The sequence below is a fragment of the Myotis brandtii genome, unplaced genomic scaffold, assembly GCF_000412655.1.
Source record: "Myotis brandtii unplaced genomic scaffold, ASM41265v1 scaffold668, whole genome shotgun sequence".
Taxonomy (NCBI): Eukaryota; Metazoa; Chordata; class Mammalia; order Chiroptera; family Vespertilionidae; genus Myotis; species Myotis brandtii.
Window position 1 is genome coordinate 334443 of NW_005370597.1, and position 21306 is coordinate 355748.

General features: G+C 47.3%; 1 protein-coding gene and 1 long non-coding RNA gene across 8 annotated transcripts in view; both read right to left on the reverse strand.

Moving 5' to 3' along the window:
• Positions 1-427, reverse strand: part of LOC102252741 — a 27298-nt gene extending 26871 nt beyond the window's left edge. For both annotated transcript variants that reach the window (XR_314434.2, XR_001359601.1), the window contains exon 1: positions 319-427. This is a non-coding gene — a long non-coding RNA (uncharacterized LOC102252741). The remainder of the gene's footprint in view (positions 1-318) is intronic.
• Positions 428-1030: 603 nt separating this feature from the next.
• The window catches only part of KLHL3 (kelch-like family member 3), a 110571-nt gene continuing 90295 nt past the window's right edge, over positions 1031-21306 (reverse strand). For 5 of the 6 annotated variants that reach the window (XM_005881003.2, XM_005881002.2, XM_005881005.2 and 2 more), the window contains 7 exons: positions 20814-20931; positions 20258-20455; positions 18705-18806; positions 15041-15169; positions 10841-10981; positions 8339-8482; positions 1031-5426 (listed from right to left, as the gene is read on the reverse strand). In XM_005881003.2, the coding sequence (XP_005881065.1) occupies positions 5398-5426; positions 8339-8482; positions 10841-10981; positions 15041-15169; positions 18705-18806; positions 20258-20455; positions 20814-20931 (861 nt within the window). In that variant the 3' untranslated portion in view covers positions 1031-5397. Of the gene's footprint in view, positions 5427-8338; positions 8483-9773; positions 10523-10840; positions 10982-15040; positions 15170-18704; positions 18807-20257; positions 20456-20813; positions 20932-21306 lie in introns of those variants that run through there. The other variant, XM_014529121.1, reaches the window with a different exon arrangement.

The following is a 21306-nucleotide window of genomic DNA, read 5'->3' on the forward strand; positions in this document are numbered from 1 at the left end:
GCGAGGCAGGGCAGCCAACAGGGAACATCCAGGCTCCAAAGGGGCCAGGCCACCTCCCCAGGAGGCTGTGGATTAAAGGCCAAGGTAGTGCATTAGCAGGATGTCTGGCACAAATAAGCACATCATCAATGTACTGATGATAGTGGCTACTGCTACCATTATCACAGTAACAAATGGCTATTTACCAGCAACAGAAGATGGGGACATTTTGGGTCTGAAAACTTGGGCTTCAGTGGGTTTTTTTCAACCATGTTTGCACTTCCCCGGGGCCGTGCCTTCCTCTCCTGGGTGCTCCTCAGCACACCCTTCTCCCCTCACCTCAAGGCTGAGTGACAGGATTAGGGACACAGACTCTGGAGTGGCTCCATCCTTTTGCAGCCATTGCTACCTTAGGCAAGTTGATTAACCTCTCCGCATCTCATATCTTCATCTGTAAAAAGATAATAGTAACTCAGTAGACTGTGATAGGAACTAAATACATCGATAATAAGTAAAGCACTTGGAAAAATGCCTGGCACATAATAAGTACTCAATAAATGTTAGCTATTATTATTATTTCACATGTTGATATCTTATGAACCAACATAGTTAATAAATAGTTGTATATTTTAATAAAATATATTTGTATATTTAATAATATTTGTATATTTAATAAAACATAATACTTATAAAATCCTCTAGGTCTAATAACAACCTTTAAAAAAATCAATGCTTATAGCTGAATCTCTGTCTCCTCCTCCCTGTGCCTGAGACCAGCACACCCATCTCACAATGATCAGCGGGCAGTTGCCCACACCACCAAACACCTACTGGAGGGACGGGCCTCACTGGGCCTGATTAAAGAAGGTCTTTGTGGGTCTGGCCCTGTTCTTGGGCCAGAGAACAGAGACCAAAGGAACCCGGACCCTATCCAGGAGATCTTACAGAGAAAACACTTTTAATCTGAAGACATGTAGGAATTAATCTATCTTTTCCACGTCTGAGACACAGAGGAGAGTCTGGACTACAGAAATGAAATACCAAGACGGAGAAAGGTTCTCACAGTTCAGCTTTTATTAAAATGAAAGTAACAAAGTGTGGGAAACTAGAACATGATTCCTGTTAAAATGATACATCCGAGGAACTGTTTCTTCAGAGAGCATGTGATGAGTGTTCTTTTACAACATAGACAGCCCCTAATGTCCGAGCAGAAAACACCAGACAAGGGCATTTCCTATGCAATGTATTGGATGGGTGTCAGTGGTCAAGTCTGCCTGCCTATGGACAATCACAGACAGAGTGCACCCACACAGACATACACATTCAGTGTCTTGAGTCTCCTTTCAAAGGAAGTATTTTACACGTCACATACAAATTAAGTCCAACGAGGGTCCTTTATTGCCACTGAAAAGGGAGGGAAAGAATTTTAAAGTCATAACCAAAGGCAAGAACATAGCACTAGAGCGATTTGTTTCTCCAAATGCCACAGTCCCGGGTGCTCTTGCCGTGGCTGATCCATGAGTCACTGAGTCCCATGACGAGGCTGCACAGGCTGCGAGGTGTGATCATCCGTCGCAGGAGAAGCCTCTCCGTCCCCAATGCTGGCAGTGCTGCCAGCTCCCCTGCTTGGTCAGTAGGTACCCAGCACAGCTAGGCGTAAGGGCTTAGAACTCTGAATAGTGCAAACACTTAAAGAAAATACATTCCAACCGCCTTGCTTCTCCAGGCAAGCACTTGAAAACTCCAGCTGGCTGGAATGAGTTTGTTCAGCCTCCCAACTAGACCCAACAAGGTGCAAATGGGGAGCATGGAGGCAATTCAAATGGCACCTGTCCCAATAGTAATAAAAATAAAGTATTTTTAATGAGGCTAATGGCAGATAAACACACAAAAGAGACCTAGAGTGTAGACACAGCACAAAAACAAGTACTTTTATAAGTGTAGTGTGAGCAGCCAGGAAGCACATGCTTGACACATTCTTCCTGGGGTCATGAGAGTGACCCTCCTGTAAAGTTCACAGGCAACAGGCTTCCAAAGGGGCATCACCTGGCAGCAAGGGCCTTAAGCTGCTGGAAGCTTCAGAAGAATAAGGAGATGGAAGAGAATGAGGATGGGTCTACTGGACCTAGGACACTGCTGGGAGCAGGTGCTGGGGGGCAGGCCTTTTGCTGGGGCTTCCCCAAACCACAGTGACCAGGCTGTGCCAGGCAGGGAGAGCCCACCAGCCTCACCACTGCAGGAAGCAAACTCCAAAAGAGCAGACGCAGATGGCTGAGTGCTGAGGAGGCTTAACATTAGTCCCAAGGGTTTCAAGAAACACCGGTGGTGATTGTGTTTTCTACCTGGAGCCACTGAAAATCCGTTTTGGGAACATGAGAAACGAAGGGAAGATAGCTATAGGCATGGACTATGTTTCTTAAACATAGGGAATGACGGACAGAACATAACATTTCGTTATCATGGACAACAAAAAGCAATTCAAATATCCTGAAAAATTATCTTATAAAAATACCTACATTAAATTTTTGCCTGAATGCTATAGCTTCGATTTTATAAAAAGGCAGTCTCTGAAAGGATCTGGCTCAGGAATATATGAACATCACACAACAGATATCAAGAGTAAGACAACTCAAAAAGCATCTTAAGGGATGTTGCAACTGGTGTGCCATGAAACAAAATGAAGTATTCTTATTGCATAGAGAAGATGAGGTCACTTTCATTTGCATAATACTGCAACTTTTAGATGGAGAGATGCCATTGGGTACGTATGAGAAATTACTTTGGAATTCAGTCTGACTTCTATGTAGTCCAAATCAGTATCCAAGTGGCATCTAAGCTGCTTGTAACCTTGGGCCGCAATTCCATTTCATGACTGTGATCGGATTTCAGACACACCACTGGCAAGGCTGCATTCACAAGTAGTTGTGGCCATCTGAATGGGGGTTGGGGGTTCATCTACCACGTGACCAGCATAGACTTGTAATAAGTCTGCTGTGTCCACAGTGGAGAGAGAATAGTACCTGGTGACAAAGAGGCATCTAGTTTTTATGGCATCTGTGGGCAGTTAGAGCAGTTTGGCTTTTTAGTGATGACACACCAGTGTCCCAGTCCCCAGGAGAAAGGGCACGAGGAGAAAATGAACATGGCCTCAGTGGCACCACCACTAGGGGCAGTGCTTCCTTGGAAGGGAGGAGGGAGGGGGAACCAATAGCAAAAGCCCAAAAGCAGGAAACATGGCTAGCTTTCAGGGAAGGGACCCTCTGGGAAGATGACACACAAACAGCAGCCTCTCCCACACAGAGTGGAAGTCCAGCTGCTACGTGTAGGGGAGGGGATGGGATCTCAAACCAGCTGTGGGAACAGCACACATCAGACCCAACCTCACCCTCATCCCCACCACACACACACATACACACACACACACACACACACACACACACACACACACACACACACCAAAACTAAGTCCCAAACCTTCCTCAGAGAGGGAGGAAGAACATTTGGAACAAAAAGCTCATTCCATCAGCTTCCAACCCAGAGCCAGGTAGAGCTCTAGAACTAGCCATCTCCGTGTCTCCGTGCCGGTGAGAGCCGAGCACTGACTCGAAGTGCGCCCCAACTCGCCTGGAGGCATTTCTCCCGGCCCCACCAAAGCTGGTATTTCTGGCCTCTTCCCAAGAAATTCTGGGTGCCTTGGTCCTCTCCAAATGTCTCATTGAAATGACATCTGCTCAACATCAGAAGTTTCATCTTCAAGAGAGTTCAGTGTTCAGTGTACAATATCCTGTAAATACACAAAGTGGCCAACTAGCCGGGAAGATCCTGCGTTTCCAATTGTGAGCATGAGGTGGAGGGAATGCTGGTCTCCTACATCTGCTTGGAAGGAGCCCAGATGTATCAGAAGTCCAGTATCAGGCTCATAAGCCCCTCGGCTCCCTCTGGGTGGACCCTAACATCATGGAAGGTTAAACTCCAGACACAAGACCTCCCCTCCTTATGCCAGAAATCCCAACATAAGCAACTTGCTAATTTAGGAGCAGCACAGCTTTAAGGTTATTTTTAATGCAAATGACTATGTGCCCCCTCAAATACCTCCCTGCAGATTCTTGAAGTTCTGTCTTTAATAACTTTTACCTGTGGACTAGCAAAATTCTCTTTAGCTCCTCTCTTAAAATGCAGGTCCCCCTGAGAGAGATCACACATCCAGAGCCTACCATCTCCTTCCCCACAGGGGAAGCAAGGAGGAGGGGAGTGTTCTGAGGGCTGGAGAGAGGGTACAGAGCACAAGGAAAGGAAGACAAGGACCTGAGACAGACTTGACCACCATCACGAAATGCCAACGAGCAGCCAAGCTGGTACACTCCTTCCATCCATGACCGTCTGAAGCACATGTGACCCCATCCGATGCAGGACAAACCAGGCTGTGGGTTTGGAGGTAGGGTGACCTTTTACTTATCCTCCATATCAGAACACTTTCGATGGTAAAAAGGATGTTGGGAATAATTACTTCTGGATAATAAATATAATGGGGACTTGCATATCCTGGAAAAATCCAGAAGTAGGATTCTCTCTGAGACCTTTGTGGGCAGGGACTGAAGCCTTCCCACTTTGGTTTTTGATTTTCGTATATTTTTTCCTAGTGTGTTACTTGGGGCTTCTCTGAAGCGCTAGCTGAAGAGACACGAACTTCCCAAACCTGGAATTCATGACATCAAAAACCAGTGGTCCAAAGACTGAGCAGCTCTTGTGTGCTTCCTGTAGGAGAGACCAAGGAAGAGCCGGCTGAGGGGCAGGGCACCTGCTTGCTCCTAGTTCTAGCACAGAGAGGTCACAGTGCAGCTTCAAGAATGCTCATCTCTTCTGCCGACAGTGCTAGAGTCAAGGCCAGCATGTGGGCATGGCCAGAGCACTGCCTCTCCTGCCAGTCATTTCTTGGCATCCCTGCCCTCCAGGAGACAGAGGCGGCAGTAGTCTCAGGTGCCCACAGGAAGAGAGTGTCTGTGATTTGATTTTTACCACAGCGGAAGGATCAGTAGTACAGAAATCCAGTAGACTGTCACACCCCACCCCGAACTTAGTGAGATATCATGTTCTAACCACACATATACACAACACTCTCTCTGACGCACACACACACACATCCACATTCTCAGACACACGTTCTCCCTGTAGCCCAAAGCTACCAGAACCCACTGCTTGGGGCAGAGGCCAAACACCCTCAGAGATGCAGGAGGTGGGGCCCAGTCTTCACTCCAGACTCCACTCTGCCAAGTCAGAGGAGGGCGGTTCTCACTCCACTGCAGACTCTCCCAGCGAGTGGGATCCAGCCGAGTGGGATCCAGCCGTCATGACCCCTCTCTTTTGAGTCCCAGGCAGCACCCCTCCCTTACCCCACGTCCTGGAAGTGGGAGTTGGGGGTCACAAGGGCTTGTGAATCACAGCAACACCTAAGACAAAAGGGGAGAACGTTATCAACTCAGTCTCTCCAAAGAGTCCATGAATATGACATCCTAAGCCACAGCAAGGGAAAACTAAATTGCAATCCTACCTCTTCCACTGGGTCAAGCTACACTGTAGCCTCTTGACCTCTTTAGACTCCATTCCAATATTATTCAGTGTCATCTAACTGAACCCCCCACCCTCCAGTGCTAAGTTCTATCCTCGAATAAACCAGACATGTCTGTATATGGTGCAGTTTTAGCCAAGTTGAACCACATTCAACAGCCAACTTTGTAAATCCATGTATGACCCTGCACCCCTCTGCAATGGATGAAGCCACATAGCAGATACTGGGGAGGTTGATTCCGTCAACATCCCCCCTAGTTTCTGACCTCTATACAGAGACCAGCAAGTTAGGAGCCCAGCTTCCCAGACTCTCTTTCAGCTGGAAGGGCCATGTGACCCAGTCCTGGCCAACACGATTGTGATGCAAGTCTGCCAGTGCTACAACCTTGGCTTCGTCCCTTGTCCTGCCTGGGGTGCTCAGGCAAGGCCCAAGGGGCAGCAGAAGCTACTGATGAAGCTGGTGGGACAGAAAAGAGGAAAACCTGGCTCTTCAATCACAGTCTGAGCCTCCAGACCTGCCCTTAACTTCCTTCTGCCTGAGACAAACACAGTCCTTTCATACTTGAACAGGTAACTGTGAACTTTTCTGGTACTTGCAGCTGAATAAAACCCTAACTTATGTGTAGGGTCTACAGGAATGATGGTACCTGGAGCCTTATTTTAATATATTCCCATGACTATAAAACCTCCTGGTTGAAGGTGAAATTAAGAGAGCATTGCTAAAAGAAACCGCAGTATACCCCAGTAGTGAGATTCTGCTAAGAAATCCATTTCATGGTCACTTCTAGACAAAGGTACAGACATAAAAGCTTAGCTATATAGTCCTCAGACCCGATGTGCTGCCTGACCTTGAGGACATCTCACTGCACCTGAGGCTTCCCATTCATAAGGTAGCTTTTTTTTTTAAGCTGGTTCCTGTATTGTTTTTTTAATATAAACGTTCCCTTTTTATTATAAAAGTAAAATATTCCCATTATTGAAAATTTGGAAAGTAAAGAAGAATACAAAGTAACAGAACTTTAGTCCCTTCATACAAAGAGAATCACCATTACCTTTTTGGAATATTTGGCTTCTTATATAATCACAATAATTTTCTGAGTGGTTTCCATGTGCTAAGCACTTTCCAACTATAATCGCATTTCATTCTCACAACAGCCCTAAGAGGCTTGGTATAATTTCATTCTCATTTTACAAATGAGGAAACAGAGGTTCAGTCCGATGGATTACCTTGCCCAGAGTCCCAGGGCAAGGTAATTCTAAGCATCACACCTGAGCCTTCCCCTCTGGTTCAGGCATGCATGGAGCCAAGGAGTGTCCCTCGCTGGCCCCACTGCCTCCTACTAGAAAATGCCCTGCCTGTCCCACTACGACTTCGAGAAGAAAATGACAGTCCTGGTTTTAATAATTAACCTTGAGAACAGAATCACTCTAGGACAAAAATACCTCTTACATCTCTTATATTGATCAGAGAAAAATCCTAAATGAGCGGATGAAAGTAAAATAAGTTCACTGCAATTAAAGCCCTGTGTTGACAGAATGTGGGAGGTGAGCCTGCAAGGCCCAATCTTCCTTTGCCCTGAAATCCAAACAAGGAGGACTGACTGACCTTTCTAACACAGAAAGGGAATGGGAATGCCGTCAGCGTCGTCCTTATGTGGACTAAATGAGATAAGGGTCTTCAAATACTTAGGATAATGCCTGGCACATTGTATGTGCTCAATAAGCACGTTAGCTCTAATTATCCCAGTTTCTGGAGAACCAGATACAAGGCGCGGGGCTACATGATGGAAATATGTTTGCTTGTCTCCCTATTGACCCCTGACCTCAGCAACACCAACTCTGATCCTGCCCCTGCACCAAACCCATCACACACACTCCCCAGGAATAAGCCTCGTGTATTCCTTCCCCCAGTCTCTTGTGTGGAATGCTTTTTTCCCCCAACTCGGAGCTGGGGTCGTACCAAGGGCATGGTTTGAGAGTCAGACCTGGTTTGAATTCTGACTTTGCCATTTTTTAGCTGTGTGGTCTTGAGCAGGTTACTCAAACCCTCTAAGTCTTAGTTTCATCAGACCCAACCGTTGTACCTCAGTGTCATAACATGGAAGAAAACAGTCCCATTTGACCAGAGGGCTGTTGAAAACATCTGCACTGTACTAACACACTGCCCGGGGCACAGGGAGGAGGCATAGCAAAGGGCAGCTTCCCGTGTGACTGTGATCTGCCCTCAACGTTTAATCAGCCCCATCTCCTCAGCAGGTATTCCCTGACTCTGCCAGCTCTCACCTGCCGTGTCCTAAAGCCTGTATAGTGCATTCCACTTAGAATTTATGTGTGCATCATCTTGTATGTCCTGTTTTGTGTAGGCAGATCTTAACTTCCAACTTCTGGAAAGCAAGAACTGCATCTTATTCCACCTAGACCAGCACAAAACAAACCAGGAATGGCAATAAAATTCCAAAGCCTCTTATAATGACTTAGATCAATTGGAAGAGGCTCCCTGGAGTGTTATGTAAAGATTTCTGTGCAGCCGTGTGAAATTCAGTGCCTGCCCACTCATGGCAGGTACCAGTCCAGGAGGCTGCCATAGAAACACTGACTCATGGGCCCTGATCGCCTCTGCTGGGCCCAGGGATAAGTTTGGTTACAGATACAAATGGGGGGGGGAAAGAAAGAAAGAAAAAGAAAAGACTTCCGAGGATACATTCAGGTTTGCTGGGGAAACAAGTGCTAACTATGAGTATCTGTAATGAGCGCAGAATGATGGAGTGGGTGGCGTGGGGTGGGGCGCACTGACCTGCGTAGCTCCGCCCCGTGCTCATGTTGGTTGGCAGCAGTGTCCATTTGTCAGTGGCAGGATTGTAGTACTCCACCGAAGCCAGGTTGCAGGATCCATCATCCCCTCCAACCACATAGAGGAGCCCATTCACTGCACAGACCCCTGGGCATCAAACAGAAGCCATGGGAAATATGATAGCAGGAGCACCAAGGAATTGACATGGACAAGCGGCCAATAAATCTGGATTGCCTTCGAGGCTCTTCTTCTTCGCTTCATGGGAGCAAAAAAGAGAGCTGGCTCCACAGGTCTAAGTTTGTTCAACAAAAGTACATACTGAAAACAGCCACTGGCTCTGTCGTCCCCTTTCTGACAGGTCACTTCTCTGACCAGGGAGCTTTCATACTACATGGTCTTGCAATTGCTCCCTGTTCCCGACTCTATAAATAGGTAGAGCCCTAAGGGGACAGGCCCGTCCACTGGAGTGTTAGCCACCAGTGCACGCACACCTCCCATGCCCAGACTGAGCTGCAGGATGAGACAACGGGGGATTTCACGCACCCTGCTCCCACTCTACTTGAAAGCTTTCCCCTGATCAACCCTATTATATTCATACCGTGTGCAGCTAGTGGTGGTGTCTCTGACCCCTTCACATTCCTGGGGTCTAAGTCCGCACACTGCTCCCAGGGATGTGGCACTTCACCCACCCTCCTCTCAGAGGGAGCTGGTCTGGGGGCAGGGTGTCATGAGTGGGAACTCAACACAGGAAAATATAATTCTTGCTCATCAAGTCTGTAAAAGGCCGTAGTCTAATATACTGTGTATTTTTGTGTGTATTTTTTAAAAATTATAATAAGAGATTGATAATACTCAAAAAGTAGTAACTATCAGTATTGGTGAAGATCCTCTCAAATACTGCACCTTCTTCCCAGGTGGTGTTGAAAGCACATGTGCCTCCTCTGATTCAAAAATGCACTTCTGGCCTTTTATTCTAAAAAATAATTTTAGATGTATGCATTGATTAACTATAAGGACAATTTATAATAACCAAAGCATTACTTATAGAAAGGGTGAAAATAATCTAAAATGTCCCATCGTAAATTAGTTAAATTATGATATAGGCATTTAAATAATATCATGTAAATCCTATATAATAAAGAGGTAATATGCAAAATGACCATCACTCCAACACATAAGATGGCCGCCCCCATGTGGACACAAGATGGCCGGCAGGGGAGGGCAGTTGGGGGCAACCAGGCTGGCAAGGGAGGGCAGTTAGGGGCAAATGGGCCAGCAAAGGAGCAGTTAGGCATCGATCAGACTGGCAGGCAGAATCAGTTAGGGGCAATCATGCAGGCAGGCGAGTGGTTGGGAGCCAGCAGTCCTGGATTGTGAGAGGGATGTTCATTAAACGGGCCCTCGAGGGGTCCCAGATTAGAGAGGGTGCAGGCTGGGCTGAGGGACACCCCCCTTCCCCCATGCATGGATTTCATGCACCGGGCCTCTAGTATATTTATAATAAGATATTCATGAAAGATTGTAAAGTGAATTAAAAAGGCAGGTTATCAAACACTATTACAGAGTGATTTGATTTCTGTTATAAAAACAGAAATATCTATATGTGAATGTGTGTACATATACACATTTACATCTAAATTTAATTCTCAGACTGCAGATAGACTAGCTGTCTTGCAGGTTCTGTAATTCCTCACTCAGGTGGCTTAAAGGGCAAGTTATATCACAGCAGGCTTAGACAATGAGCAAATTAATAAGCTCTCTGTTTACAGTTTCAACAAGTCAGCTACAAATGGGTTTAACAAACAGGTAATTTGAGTTAAAGAAAATAACCTGCCTGGAAGTCACCTGTTTGTCTTTCTAACCTGGGAAGCTGGGCTAAGCCAACCTTTCATAGAGTAAGGAGGCTTAAAGCAGAATCACCAACACAGGACATGGCCCAAAGGGCAAAGTTCTAAAATAAAACAGTTTAATAGGGGTATTGAGCTCCAGGAAGAAAAACCTAAACACTCTAAGGAAAATCATTTCTGTAAGAAAGGAAAAGGGTAGGGAAGGAAAGACAGGAAATACAAAGAAGGGAGTAAGGGAAGTGGTTCTATTGGAGAATGAATCATAAATCCCTTCACAGGTTCCCCTGAAAGGAAGCAGACTGGTTTCAAGCGGGAAGTGGGAGGTTCTCAGAGCCAGGTCCTGGCAAAGAAAAGATAAAACCAAGTGCCATTGTCCGGTCAGGTCCTCAAAGCATCGATGGCAACCAGAGGGTTGTTCTATGTCCATCTCTGTGCACTGAGAGTCATCACCCTTCCCTCTCAGTGCATCTCAGTGGGGACCCTGTGGCTAGCTTTTGGGATTCCAAGCTCTCCCTCCCCTAGCCCAGAGCCCACCAGCAAATGGGCACTCCCTGTTCATGAGACAGCTCAGCCCCAGCCTGGGAGTCTTTAGGGCCAGGGTTTACAGGGAGAAAAAGACCACAACCCCCGAGGGAAACAGAGAGAGCAGTCACATTACCTGCATTGCGTCGGCACATGTTCATGTCTGCCACCTGCTTCCAGGTGTTTGTTCCAGGATCATAAACCTCAACGCTCTTCCTCACCAAGGGCCCATCGTGCCCACCTGTGGCATACAGCTGTCCGCTGAGAACCCCAACCCCTGAAAGGCAGAACACAGTGTCCCCGCCTCAGGCTGGCTGTAGTGACCAGAAACCAGGAGGCCTGGTGTCCAGTCCCAGCAGCTGCCACCAGCAGGGTGACATGGGAGTGCTGTTTTGTTCCCTTGTACCTCAGTGTCCTCATCTGGAAAACAAATATGATAACCTGCCGCCTCATATGATTGTCAGCCTTTAAACATCAAAATAAAAAGCAAATATGACCCCATTTCTACTTAAAAAAACAAAAACATATTTTATATGTGCATATACATAATATGTGTATGTAAGTGTAAATAAGTGGAGGTTTATATACAAAAAAGGGGGGGAGGCACTGAAAGAACTCCACAACATTAAAAGGAGTTATTTCTGAGTGGTAAAATCATATTTCTTCTCCTTTCACCTAGTTTTCCTTCACTGCTGTATTACTTTTATTACTCAGCCTTTTATCAGCAGTTGGACAGAAAGCGTTAAAGAGGAACCCAGCCACACAGTGGGTGTGCTGAGGTCATTATTGCGACCTCCCAGCTAGTCTGGAAGCAGAAGCCCTTCTCCACTCCCTCAAAAACCCCCCCCCCCCCCGTTCTCCTCTAGATGGCAGGGAAGGGCATCAAATCACTCAGTGTTGATAGGCCTCAGCTGAGTGCTAGAATTGCATCATTCACAAGTTTTAGTATAACCCTTAAAAATTTTTTAATATAGCCCTGGCCAGTTTGGCTCAGTGGCTAGAGCAGTGGCCTGCAGACTGAAGGGTCCTGGGTTCAGTTCTGGTCAGGGCTGAACTTGGTTGCAGACTTAACCCCCGGCCCTGGTCTGGGCACGTGGGCATGTGGACACGTGGGCATGTGGGCACGTGGCGAGGCAACCAATCCATGTGTCTCTCTCACATTGATGTTTCTGTCTCTCCTCCTTCCACTCTCTCTAAAAAACAATGGGAAAAAATCCTCAGGTGAGGATTAACAAAATAAAACAAAAATCCTTTAATACAAGTCAAGAAAATCAAAGCCAGAGCGGAGGAGGGTGGCACAGTACCCTAAGAAGAACAACCTGGTGGCTGGGACACCGGGTCCTGGCTAGGTCTCTAACATCCCATTGTAAGGGGGCTGGACTAGATCAGTGGTCTAGTGCCCCACGGACTCCTCTGGACACGCTTCAGCTGAACCAGCGGACTGCAGGGCTTCACTCCCAGAGACCCTGGTCGGGAATCAGAAAAAGTACCTCACGTGATGGGGAGGTGCAGCCAGGTTTTATACCCACAGACCCAGGACTTACCACATGTTTCCCTGTGCCTAAAGGTAGGTTCTTAACAAATATTGTTTGAATGACAAAATACATAAAATCTCCTTCAGCAATTATGCTGGTTGTCTAGTGGCTCCTTGCAGTTGCCCTAAACCGACAGCAGATGGTAGTGTTATATCAGCAATGACTATCTAATGGGCTTAGGGCAGGGATTTTCAACTGGTGTGCCGCAATAATTTTAAAACAGGCATTATTTGACTATAGTCAGGGGTACTGACCTCTTTCCCCTTAGATTGTCAAATAAAAAACACAATAATAGCCATCTTGTGTGAATGAATCAAAATTATACCTATTTTTTTGCTGATCAGCAAAAAATATATTTTTTGGTGTGCCGCAGAATTTTAGTAATTAGTGTGTGTGTGGTGAGATGAAAACAGGTGAAACTGGCTTAGGATCATAAAATGCAGTGTTCCAAAGCTACCTCACCTTCCCCTCCACACGCAGCAGGAACTGGCACACGCCGGGACCAAAAATGGCCTTTTCCCCACAGCCATCTGCTGTCGTTGCCCGTGCCTGCTGAGGAGGCAGGCACCTTCCAGGCTCAGGGCACACTGCCCTTTTGGCACTGCCTCTGTAAATGTCACGCAAAGGCTTCCTGAACCTACAGCCACAGGAGCTCTAGGCACCACAAAGGGCCTCAGGCAACCAGAGGGCAGGGCCTTCGGGTCCTCAGCCACCAAAGACTACCCACAACCACGTGGTGGGCTCCCAACTCAGAGGTGAAAGCAGTGCCTAAATCAAGGTCACTGCTTCCCCAGAACACAGGCAGCAGCGTTGTAAAAATCCAGGGTTCCCAACCAGGTGAGAGGCAGGAGCTGCCCGAGTGATCACCACTCAGCAACAGCCCTGAGCAGCCTGGCAGACAGAGCAGTGCGGCCTCCAAGGCAGCTCTGTCCACAGCTGAGCCTGCACTCCTAAGGCAGGTCTGTGCTCACTGGAGCGACCAGAGGGCAGGGCCTCCAGGTGCTCAGCCACCAAAGACTACCCACAAAGGCTTCTCCACTTTCTGCTTGAGACGTTTCTAAAAGCAACCACACATTTCAGTGGGTGCTGCTCACCCCTGCTGAGCTGTCCCTACTTCCTTGGGCTTAAACACTGTTCTCACCCTCAAATCACTTCGAGGATTTTTAGGAAGAACAAAGAAGACTCTATCAAGACTCTATAAACCAAAATCACCAGAAGAACTCTATAAGGCAGAAGAACCATGGGACTGGTGAACTGAATTGGCCCCAAGGGAACATCGACTACAACCCACTCATTTCACATGTCAGGAACCGGAGGCCAGAAGGGAAAGGACCTGCCCGAGGCCCACAGCAGCTGGAGCAGACCGGGCAGACCCAGCCCAGCCTCCTGACTTGCACCATTGCTGCATGTTCAGGAAGTGCCAGCCCGTGGGGATCAGCAGAGACAAGCTCCCTGAAAACTGCATGCCAACCACAGCGCTTCCTGAGTGGAATCATACAGCTTGTCTTTGCTGACCAGTGAACACACAAAGATTCTTTAAAATATTAGCATGGCATACTTTTTAACGAATGCTGAGGAAGTGGTCATATGTTTAGTACTATAAAATGAGATCACAAATCAATCTTCATAAATTCACAAAAGAGAAAGGCTTAACATTGTGGGGGAAATGCCTGATCGTTGCTTCCCTTCCCAGAAGTCACACCACCTTCCCGCCAGGCCCAGGTTGGTCATCGGTCCCCACTCCCCACAGGAACTGAGACAGAAATCCAGTGCCCACGCTCCAGGCCTCTCAGGTCCTCTCCTTTGAGCCTCTAAGATGATGAGGTAGACAAAACAGAAGAAGGGAATGTTGCTCCACTTCCTGAAAAATCCTGAAGGGCCACACAGCTTCTAGTCTTCCCACAGGAAGTGAAAGTGGGAAGTCCTTCTCTTCCCATGTGGGGGAGGCGTGAGGAAGGGAACGTGAGCTGGGGCGACCTAAGTTTATCTCCAAGTATGAACTCTAACAGGTTGGCTTTCAACCCTCAATACAGACACTAGACCAGGGGTGGGCAAACTTTTTTACTTGAGGGCCACAATGGGTTCTTAAACTGGACCGGAGGGCCGGAACAAAAGCATGGATGGAGTGTTTGTGTGAACTAATATAAATTCAAAGTAAACACCATTACAGAAAAGGGTACGGTCTTTTTTTTTTTTAGTTTTATTCATTTCAAACGGGCCGGATCCGGCCCACGGGCCGTAGTTTGCCCACGGCTGCACTAGACAGTCAAGCTTTAGCTTTTCCACTGAAGACGGGATAGCTGTGCTTGTCCTACTACTTTGTAAGAATGAGATGTTAATAATTTGGAGGTCAAAAAAGCTTAACTTTGAAGTAAGATAGGTCTGAGTGGGAATCCTGACTCTGCCAGTTCCTAAGGATATAACCTTGAGCAAATTACTCAGTCCCAGGCTGACTTGCTCTTAAGTGAAACTGATATTGTGTCTACCTCATAGGGCTGTGGTGAGGATTAAATAAACTGAGTCATAGAAAGTCATTAGGACAGAGCCTGGCACATACCAAGCCTTACTTTCATGAGATGCAGGCATCCCAACAGAAATAGAAGGGATGAAGGAATGATGATGAAGAGAATATTATCTCATCCATTTTCTAGCAAAGTAATCCCCAGGGAAAGAATAACTGGGGTTATGTACACTGAAAGGAAAGAAGAGAGAGGTTAAAAGATAGGATGTTAAGTTGCTGGTCTCCAGACCCACCTGTGAGCAGATCAGACAGAGCCTGCACCCTGAGGCTCCCCCCGTACCTGCGCCACTGCGGCGGGTGCTCATGTCCGCCACGTATGTCCACTCATTGGTCGCTGGGTTGTACTGCTCCACGGTGCTCAGGCACTGGCGGGAAGCCCCATCGTAACCCCCAACAGCATAGAGCTTTCCTGGAACAGACAAAGTAGCTGAGGATGGTGCTTGGGAAGCTGGCATGAAACCAGAGTGTGACTGCAACTCCACCCTCACCTGCATCAGAGCTCAGGACCCCTTTCCTCCGTGGGACCAACTTACTCCCCAGCCAGGATAAGCATCCTTCACATCTCAGACTTCTACTTCCCATACATACTGAGCTCCTCACAGCTCAAAGCTATGGCCCAGCACTGCAGGGGCCCAGCATATTCTTACTGGTGAACCATGTTAGGTATTCTCCAGAGTGAGGTACTGAGAGATGGAAAACTAGAGGGCCGCAGCTACAGGCAGACAGAACAAATATGGGAAATTATTCTTTGGTGAGAACCCAAACTCTGTCTTAGCCGTGGTTTGTGCTCTGTCCACAACTCTCACAGGTGGAGCACGTGAATGGAGGGCTCGGTGTGCATGCTGGGCTGACACGGCTAGAATGAGTCTGCACACTCCCTTGTGATCTCTGAGCCCTGAAGCAAAATCACCTACTGGTAAAATAAAAATATCATAAGCTGTTACCTAAGAACATCATTTCTGCCTGGGTTGGGATTGAGGTTGGGAAAAGTAAATTATTTGACTTCTCCCAGAGCAGGGGTTGAAACATTTTGGGCTGAACATGTAGTCTTAGAATGAAGTAGGAGGGTCTTGGGTGTGTGTGTGTGTGTGTGTGTGTGTGTGTGTGTGTGTGATGGGGAATCCTAGCTTACCTGCAGACCCCAAACCTATGGGGGACCTTGGAGTTATAACAAAGATCTTAAATACTAACTAGCCTATATAATAAAGAGGTAATATGCAAATTGACCATCATGCCCTCACACAAAGATGGCCGCCCCATGTGGTCATAAGATGGCTGCACCCATGTGGTCACAAGATGGCCGCCCCCATGTTGTCACAAGATGGCCAGCAGGGGAGGGCAGTTGGGAGCGACTGGGCCAACAGGGGAGGGCAGTTTGGGGTGACCAAGCTGGCAGGGAGGGCAGTTGGGGGCGACCAGGCCAGCAGGGGAGGGCAGTTGGGGGTGATCGGGCTGGCAGGGGAGGGCAGTTGGGGGCAATCGGGCTGGCAGGGGAGCAGTTAGGCGTCGATCAGGCTGGCAGGCAGAAGCGGTTAGGGGCAATCAGGCAGGCAGGCAGGCGAGTGGTTGGGAGCCAGCAGTCCCGGATTGTGAAAGGGAGCCCAGATTGGAGAGGGTGCAGGCTGGGCTGAGGGACACTCCCTCCCCTCCAGTGCACAAATTTCACGTACGGGGCCTCTAGTAGACTAAATAAACACCACCAGATGAAAATCTACTTAACAGAGTTAAAATATTTTTGTCAACATGTGCTTTCTTAATAGAGAAATACCAAGAGTACAACTAGTATGTGAAAATCTGCCATTATTTTATGTTAGAAAGAGATTTCAGGCTCAAAACGATGTTCTAGCATCAGGACCCTTGCTGTATCAGGATTCTACCACTAACTGCCCTACAGGGACTCAAATATGTTCAATTGTTTTTTCTTCTATCCTTGAGCCTGGTTTTGTTTTCTGCCCTACAGTCCTCTCAACTGGCCCTTCTATAAAAAGGAACACCTCCTCCCCAGTTCTGCCCAAGAGAGAAAACTGACTCAGCAGCTCCTCCAGGGTCCAGGCCACTCTCTCAGTGTGTGCTGGCTCAGACACAACCACCTGCTCACCCAGCTGCCCGCCACTCGTCAAAGCCTAATCTCAGGGAGGAGAAAGACCTGGGGTGTGGGGGAGACAAGGAGCTCTGGAGGGCAACCCCAGGTAAGAGGCAGGAGCGGCCCAAGTGATCTCCTAGAAACCTATTTCTCCAAAACACTCGATCTCCGCTCTGTTGGGAACTTCTGCCTAATCTCCGAGCCTCACTGTCCCTTTTCCCAAGTAGGAATTCTTCTAAGCAGCCAGTAGCAAATGATCCTGATCTCCATTCTTTGTTTTTTTTCTGGTGTCATTCAGCCTGCATAGCCATGGTTAGGAGATAATGAGAGGGAGGAGCTATGTGGAGAGCTGCATCAACAAGGCCACAGTGAAGCCGAGTCCACTATAGATCCTCCCTTTAAGGACTCTGCTGCCCAGAATGACTCACAGCCAAAAGAGCTTCTGACTCAGGATGGACAAGGTGAACAACTGCCCATAGGGCATGCGACAAGACAGCCTTCTTCCACATAATAGAACATGCTCACGAAAGCCTTTGTCAAAGGGAGTATTTGAAATTACAACCATGAAGGTACCTCCTCTCTAATCCCCATCAACCAGTCCAACCCTGTGTCAGCTGAAAAATACCCACTGAAAGTTTCTCCTTGAATCTATTAACAGGGGTATGCTATTTAAACCCCTACTTGATTGTTTGATACTCCTGGCTAAGAAACAAGGGGTGAAATGGGAAGGTGGCTAGACAAAGCACTTAGACTTGGCAGACAAATCAATTTCTGTTCCACTAGGCGGATGAGATTGCAAGAAATAATTTATCTTTGCAGAGGATAAAATCCTTGCGCTCGCTAAGATGACTTGTCCAGGACTTAGAATAAAATGAAAATTTAAACTACACAATACTGTACAGACTGAGAAATGCAATGAGAAAATAGAATCCTTCTATTGATGTCTAATTCACTGCAAATTACACTCTCCCCAGAGCGCTCTGTGGTCTTGTGTGTGCCCGTGAGAGAGAGAGAAAATGCAGATATCTGAATGCACAGATATTACAGCTCAATCCACCTCGGGACAGCTAATAAACCAGTGTTGTTCTGCAAAGTATAACGTTTTAGCCCAAATAATATGCTAGGCTTTAATTCACACAGATTTGTAAAAACCCCCATTAGCATTTTCTAATGGTCTGCAGGAGTAGCACAGTGGAAAGAGCTCTGGGTTAGGAGTTAGACCTGAGTTCAAGGACCCACTGTGCTATTTACTCACAAGAGGCAAATCACTTACACCTCTGGGACTCAGTTGGCCAGAATGGAGGAAATCTAAATCTTACCTTCTCCTTCAAAAGGGTTTGGGATGGTGGGTGAGTAATTGGATGTGAAAGCCATCTACAAATTTCAATGTACTGTCTAACTAGGCTCCACACCTCCCCACTCCCTCCTACATCACCCCACACACCTTTCCTGACCAGAGCAGGACTCTACAACCAACCTGCCCTGCAGGGCCTAATCAGACCTGGGAAGAGGTGCCCACCTCACTCAGGCTCTGTTAATGTTCAACGTGAGGACAAAATTAATTAAAGAGTTAACTCTCACCCCCTCTACATATTGACTCTGGATCCCCCACCCTTCTCCCCTTCCCAACATGTAACAAAGCTATTAACAAGTGGCCAAAGTGATAAGTAGGCATTTCCCTTCTAGGTTCCTCCTAGTTCACTTGCTTATTTTTTTGTGCCAGTAGCTTCACTTCTGAGTTTCACTTTCCTCATCTGTTAAATTAGGATATCAGTACCTGACTCAGAGCAGTAGTGAAAGGAATAGAGCCAGAGAACCGGGAGAAGGCCCAGGCTGGGCCATACCCACTGTTGCTCCTTACCCTCCACGACACCCACACCCACACTGCTCCGCCGTGTATTCATTGGGGCCACGAAGAACCACTCGTTGGTCTTGTAGCTGTAGGCTTCCACCGATGCTAGGCCTGGGAGATAAGAGATTTGTGAGATTTCTATGGTACCAAGCCTCACCCTGCTGTGCTGAGAAACTGAGGTGGAAAAGAGTGCAGACCTGGGTGTATGGCTCAGCACCACCTCTGCCGCACTCTGCGGCCCATGGCACCTGCCCAAAACACATCTGCAAGGTCAGGGGTTATAACTGAACTGCTTTGCAAACATAAATTGTTAAATCTACAGAATGGAATAAATACCTGAGGCTGCTTCACTGAATACCTACCTATTCCCACACTCCTATCCCTTTTCATCTACCTTAGAGGCTGAAAAGCTGAACACTTGCCTTCCCAGACTCCCTTGCAACTAGGGGTAACCAAATCAATGTGACCTACCCAGAAGCCTGATGGGGATTTCTGAAATAGCCCTCCTGCTTTTTTGTACCTGGAACACAAACATATTGGCTGGAACTGTAATGGCCATCTTGTGACCATGAGGATAAGGCCAAGAGACTCTTACAGAACTTGGCCCCAATATCTTTGAGCAACTGGACCAAGTCAGCAACTGCCAACCTCTAGACTTCTTGTTTCATGAGTAATACAAAATCTCTCATTTTTTAAGCCACAATTTACTCAGTTTTTCTAAATACAACCAAAAGAAAATCCTAAGAGAATTCTAAAAAAAACCACACACCACAATGTCCTACACCCATTTGTTCTCTTTATTCCCAGGTCCTGTTACTACCGGCAGCCCCGGAGGCACTACAAATACTGGAGTTACATGAGTGAGGCAAAGAGAAGGCTGGTAAAGGTCACCAACTTGTAAAGACATACATGAAAATTCAGAGAAGTGAAAAATATTTGTTTTCACATCCCTGGGGGCCAAAGGATATCATTTTATTTTAATAGAGGTATTGCCTACAGAGACTCCACCTGGAGATATGAGGAGAAATGAGATAACGTCTCCAACTCCGTGTCCACTAATAGTTTCTGATTCTAACTTTGAAGCTAGGTAACAACCAGGAGCAAGGGGACGTTCCTGCAGTGGCATAACTTGCAAAGATTCAGTGGGGCTTCAGACTGTGTCCTGAGCCGCCAGGTCTCTTCCTATGGCTGAACCTTAGCTCCCTCATCTGTCCAACAGGGGGTTCAGACTACAGAGAGATGCCTTCCAGGTAAGCACGCTCTCTTTCTAAGTCTCATCTTCTGAATGAATGGTTCCCAGTCACTGGAAAGGAGAAAGGGCCCTCTTCTGACTATGGGGTCCTTCCTAGAGCCCTAGAAATAACAGCATGTGGGCAGTTACATGTTCTTTGTGTAGGAAAGCCTGGTTCTGGCACCCAAGCTGGGATAAAGGACAGGTATGTTCTTGGGGAAGTAAGTATGGATGGACAGAAGGGTTGGCCCAAGAACTGGCTGAGCAAACCAGGGTTATATGGAGGGTGTGTCCTAGGCTGGGACAGGTGGGGACTGTGTCCAGGACCTACCAGTACTGCCATCAAAGCCTCCCACGGCGTAGAGCAGGTCATTGAGCACGGCTGCCCCCAGCGTGCTCCGGCGTTCCTGCATGCTGGCAATGGACGTCCACTGGTCCTTCACACCGTCATACACATCCACTGTCCGCACACGCAGTGAGCCGTTAAACCCGCCCACAGCATACACGTGGCCAGCCATGAACACCACACCTGAGGCACAGGAAGCCAAGACACACTGAGATCGTCTCAGGCGTGTGAATAACTCACCACAGAAGGTGATCTCCAACCTTAGATATTTGGAAGTCATTATGGGACTCATTGGATTTTTTTCATATTTGCTTTTCTAATTTTGTTTGATTCAAGCAAATACTTGAATTTTAGCTGAAGTCCCTAAACACATAAGAACTGACCCCAGAAGGTATAGCTAGAAATTGGGCAGGTGGGAAGGAAAAGAAAGAGCGTCTGTAATGCACAGATGTTTGGGGAAACAAGGAGCAAAGCAGGACTCAGGCACCAAGCAGAGGCACGCGGCGAAGGCAGCTGCGCACGGGGCAGCGGTGCTGCTCACCTGCTCTGCACCTCCTGGAAGGAAGCTCAGCAATCTGGTCCCATCGGTCCTCCTCAAAATCATAGCACTCCACGCTGCGGATCGCCTTGGGTGCCTGGCCACCGACCACAATCATGACCTCCAGAAAGACAAGTGAACATTAGCTGGGTCTCCCCAACATCGGATTCATGGGTGATCAATCCCTGGTGCTTCCACATTTGCTAACTGCCCAGGGTCCATGGGTGACCTGAGATGCTAGTTTACAGAGCCACATATATGAAGATGCTGCCTCTAATCACCAACAGGCATGACTATTCAAAAAAAGTCTAATGAGCATCTTCCCACAGAAACACAACCATAAGATCTATCTATGTTTAGAGTACATGTGGTCAGTGGCATCTTCTGCAGTTTCAGTACCCTCCAGGATTTGGGGCAGGGAGACGAAATTTTATATTAAAACAAAATATTCTAAAATATGTATCAAAATTTGGGCATATTTTAGAATAGAGTGTAG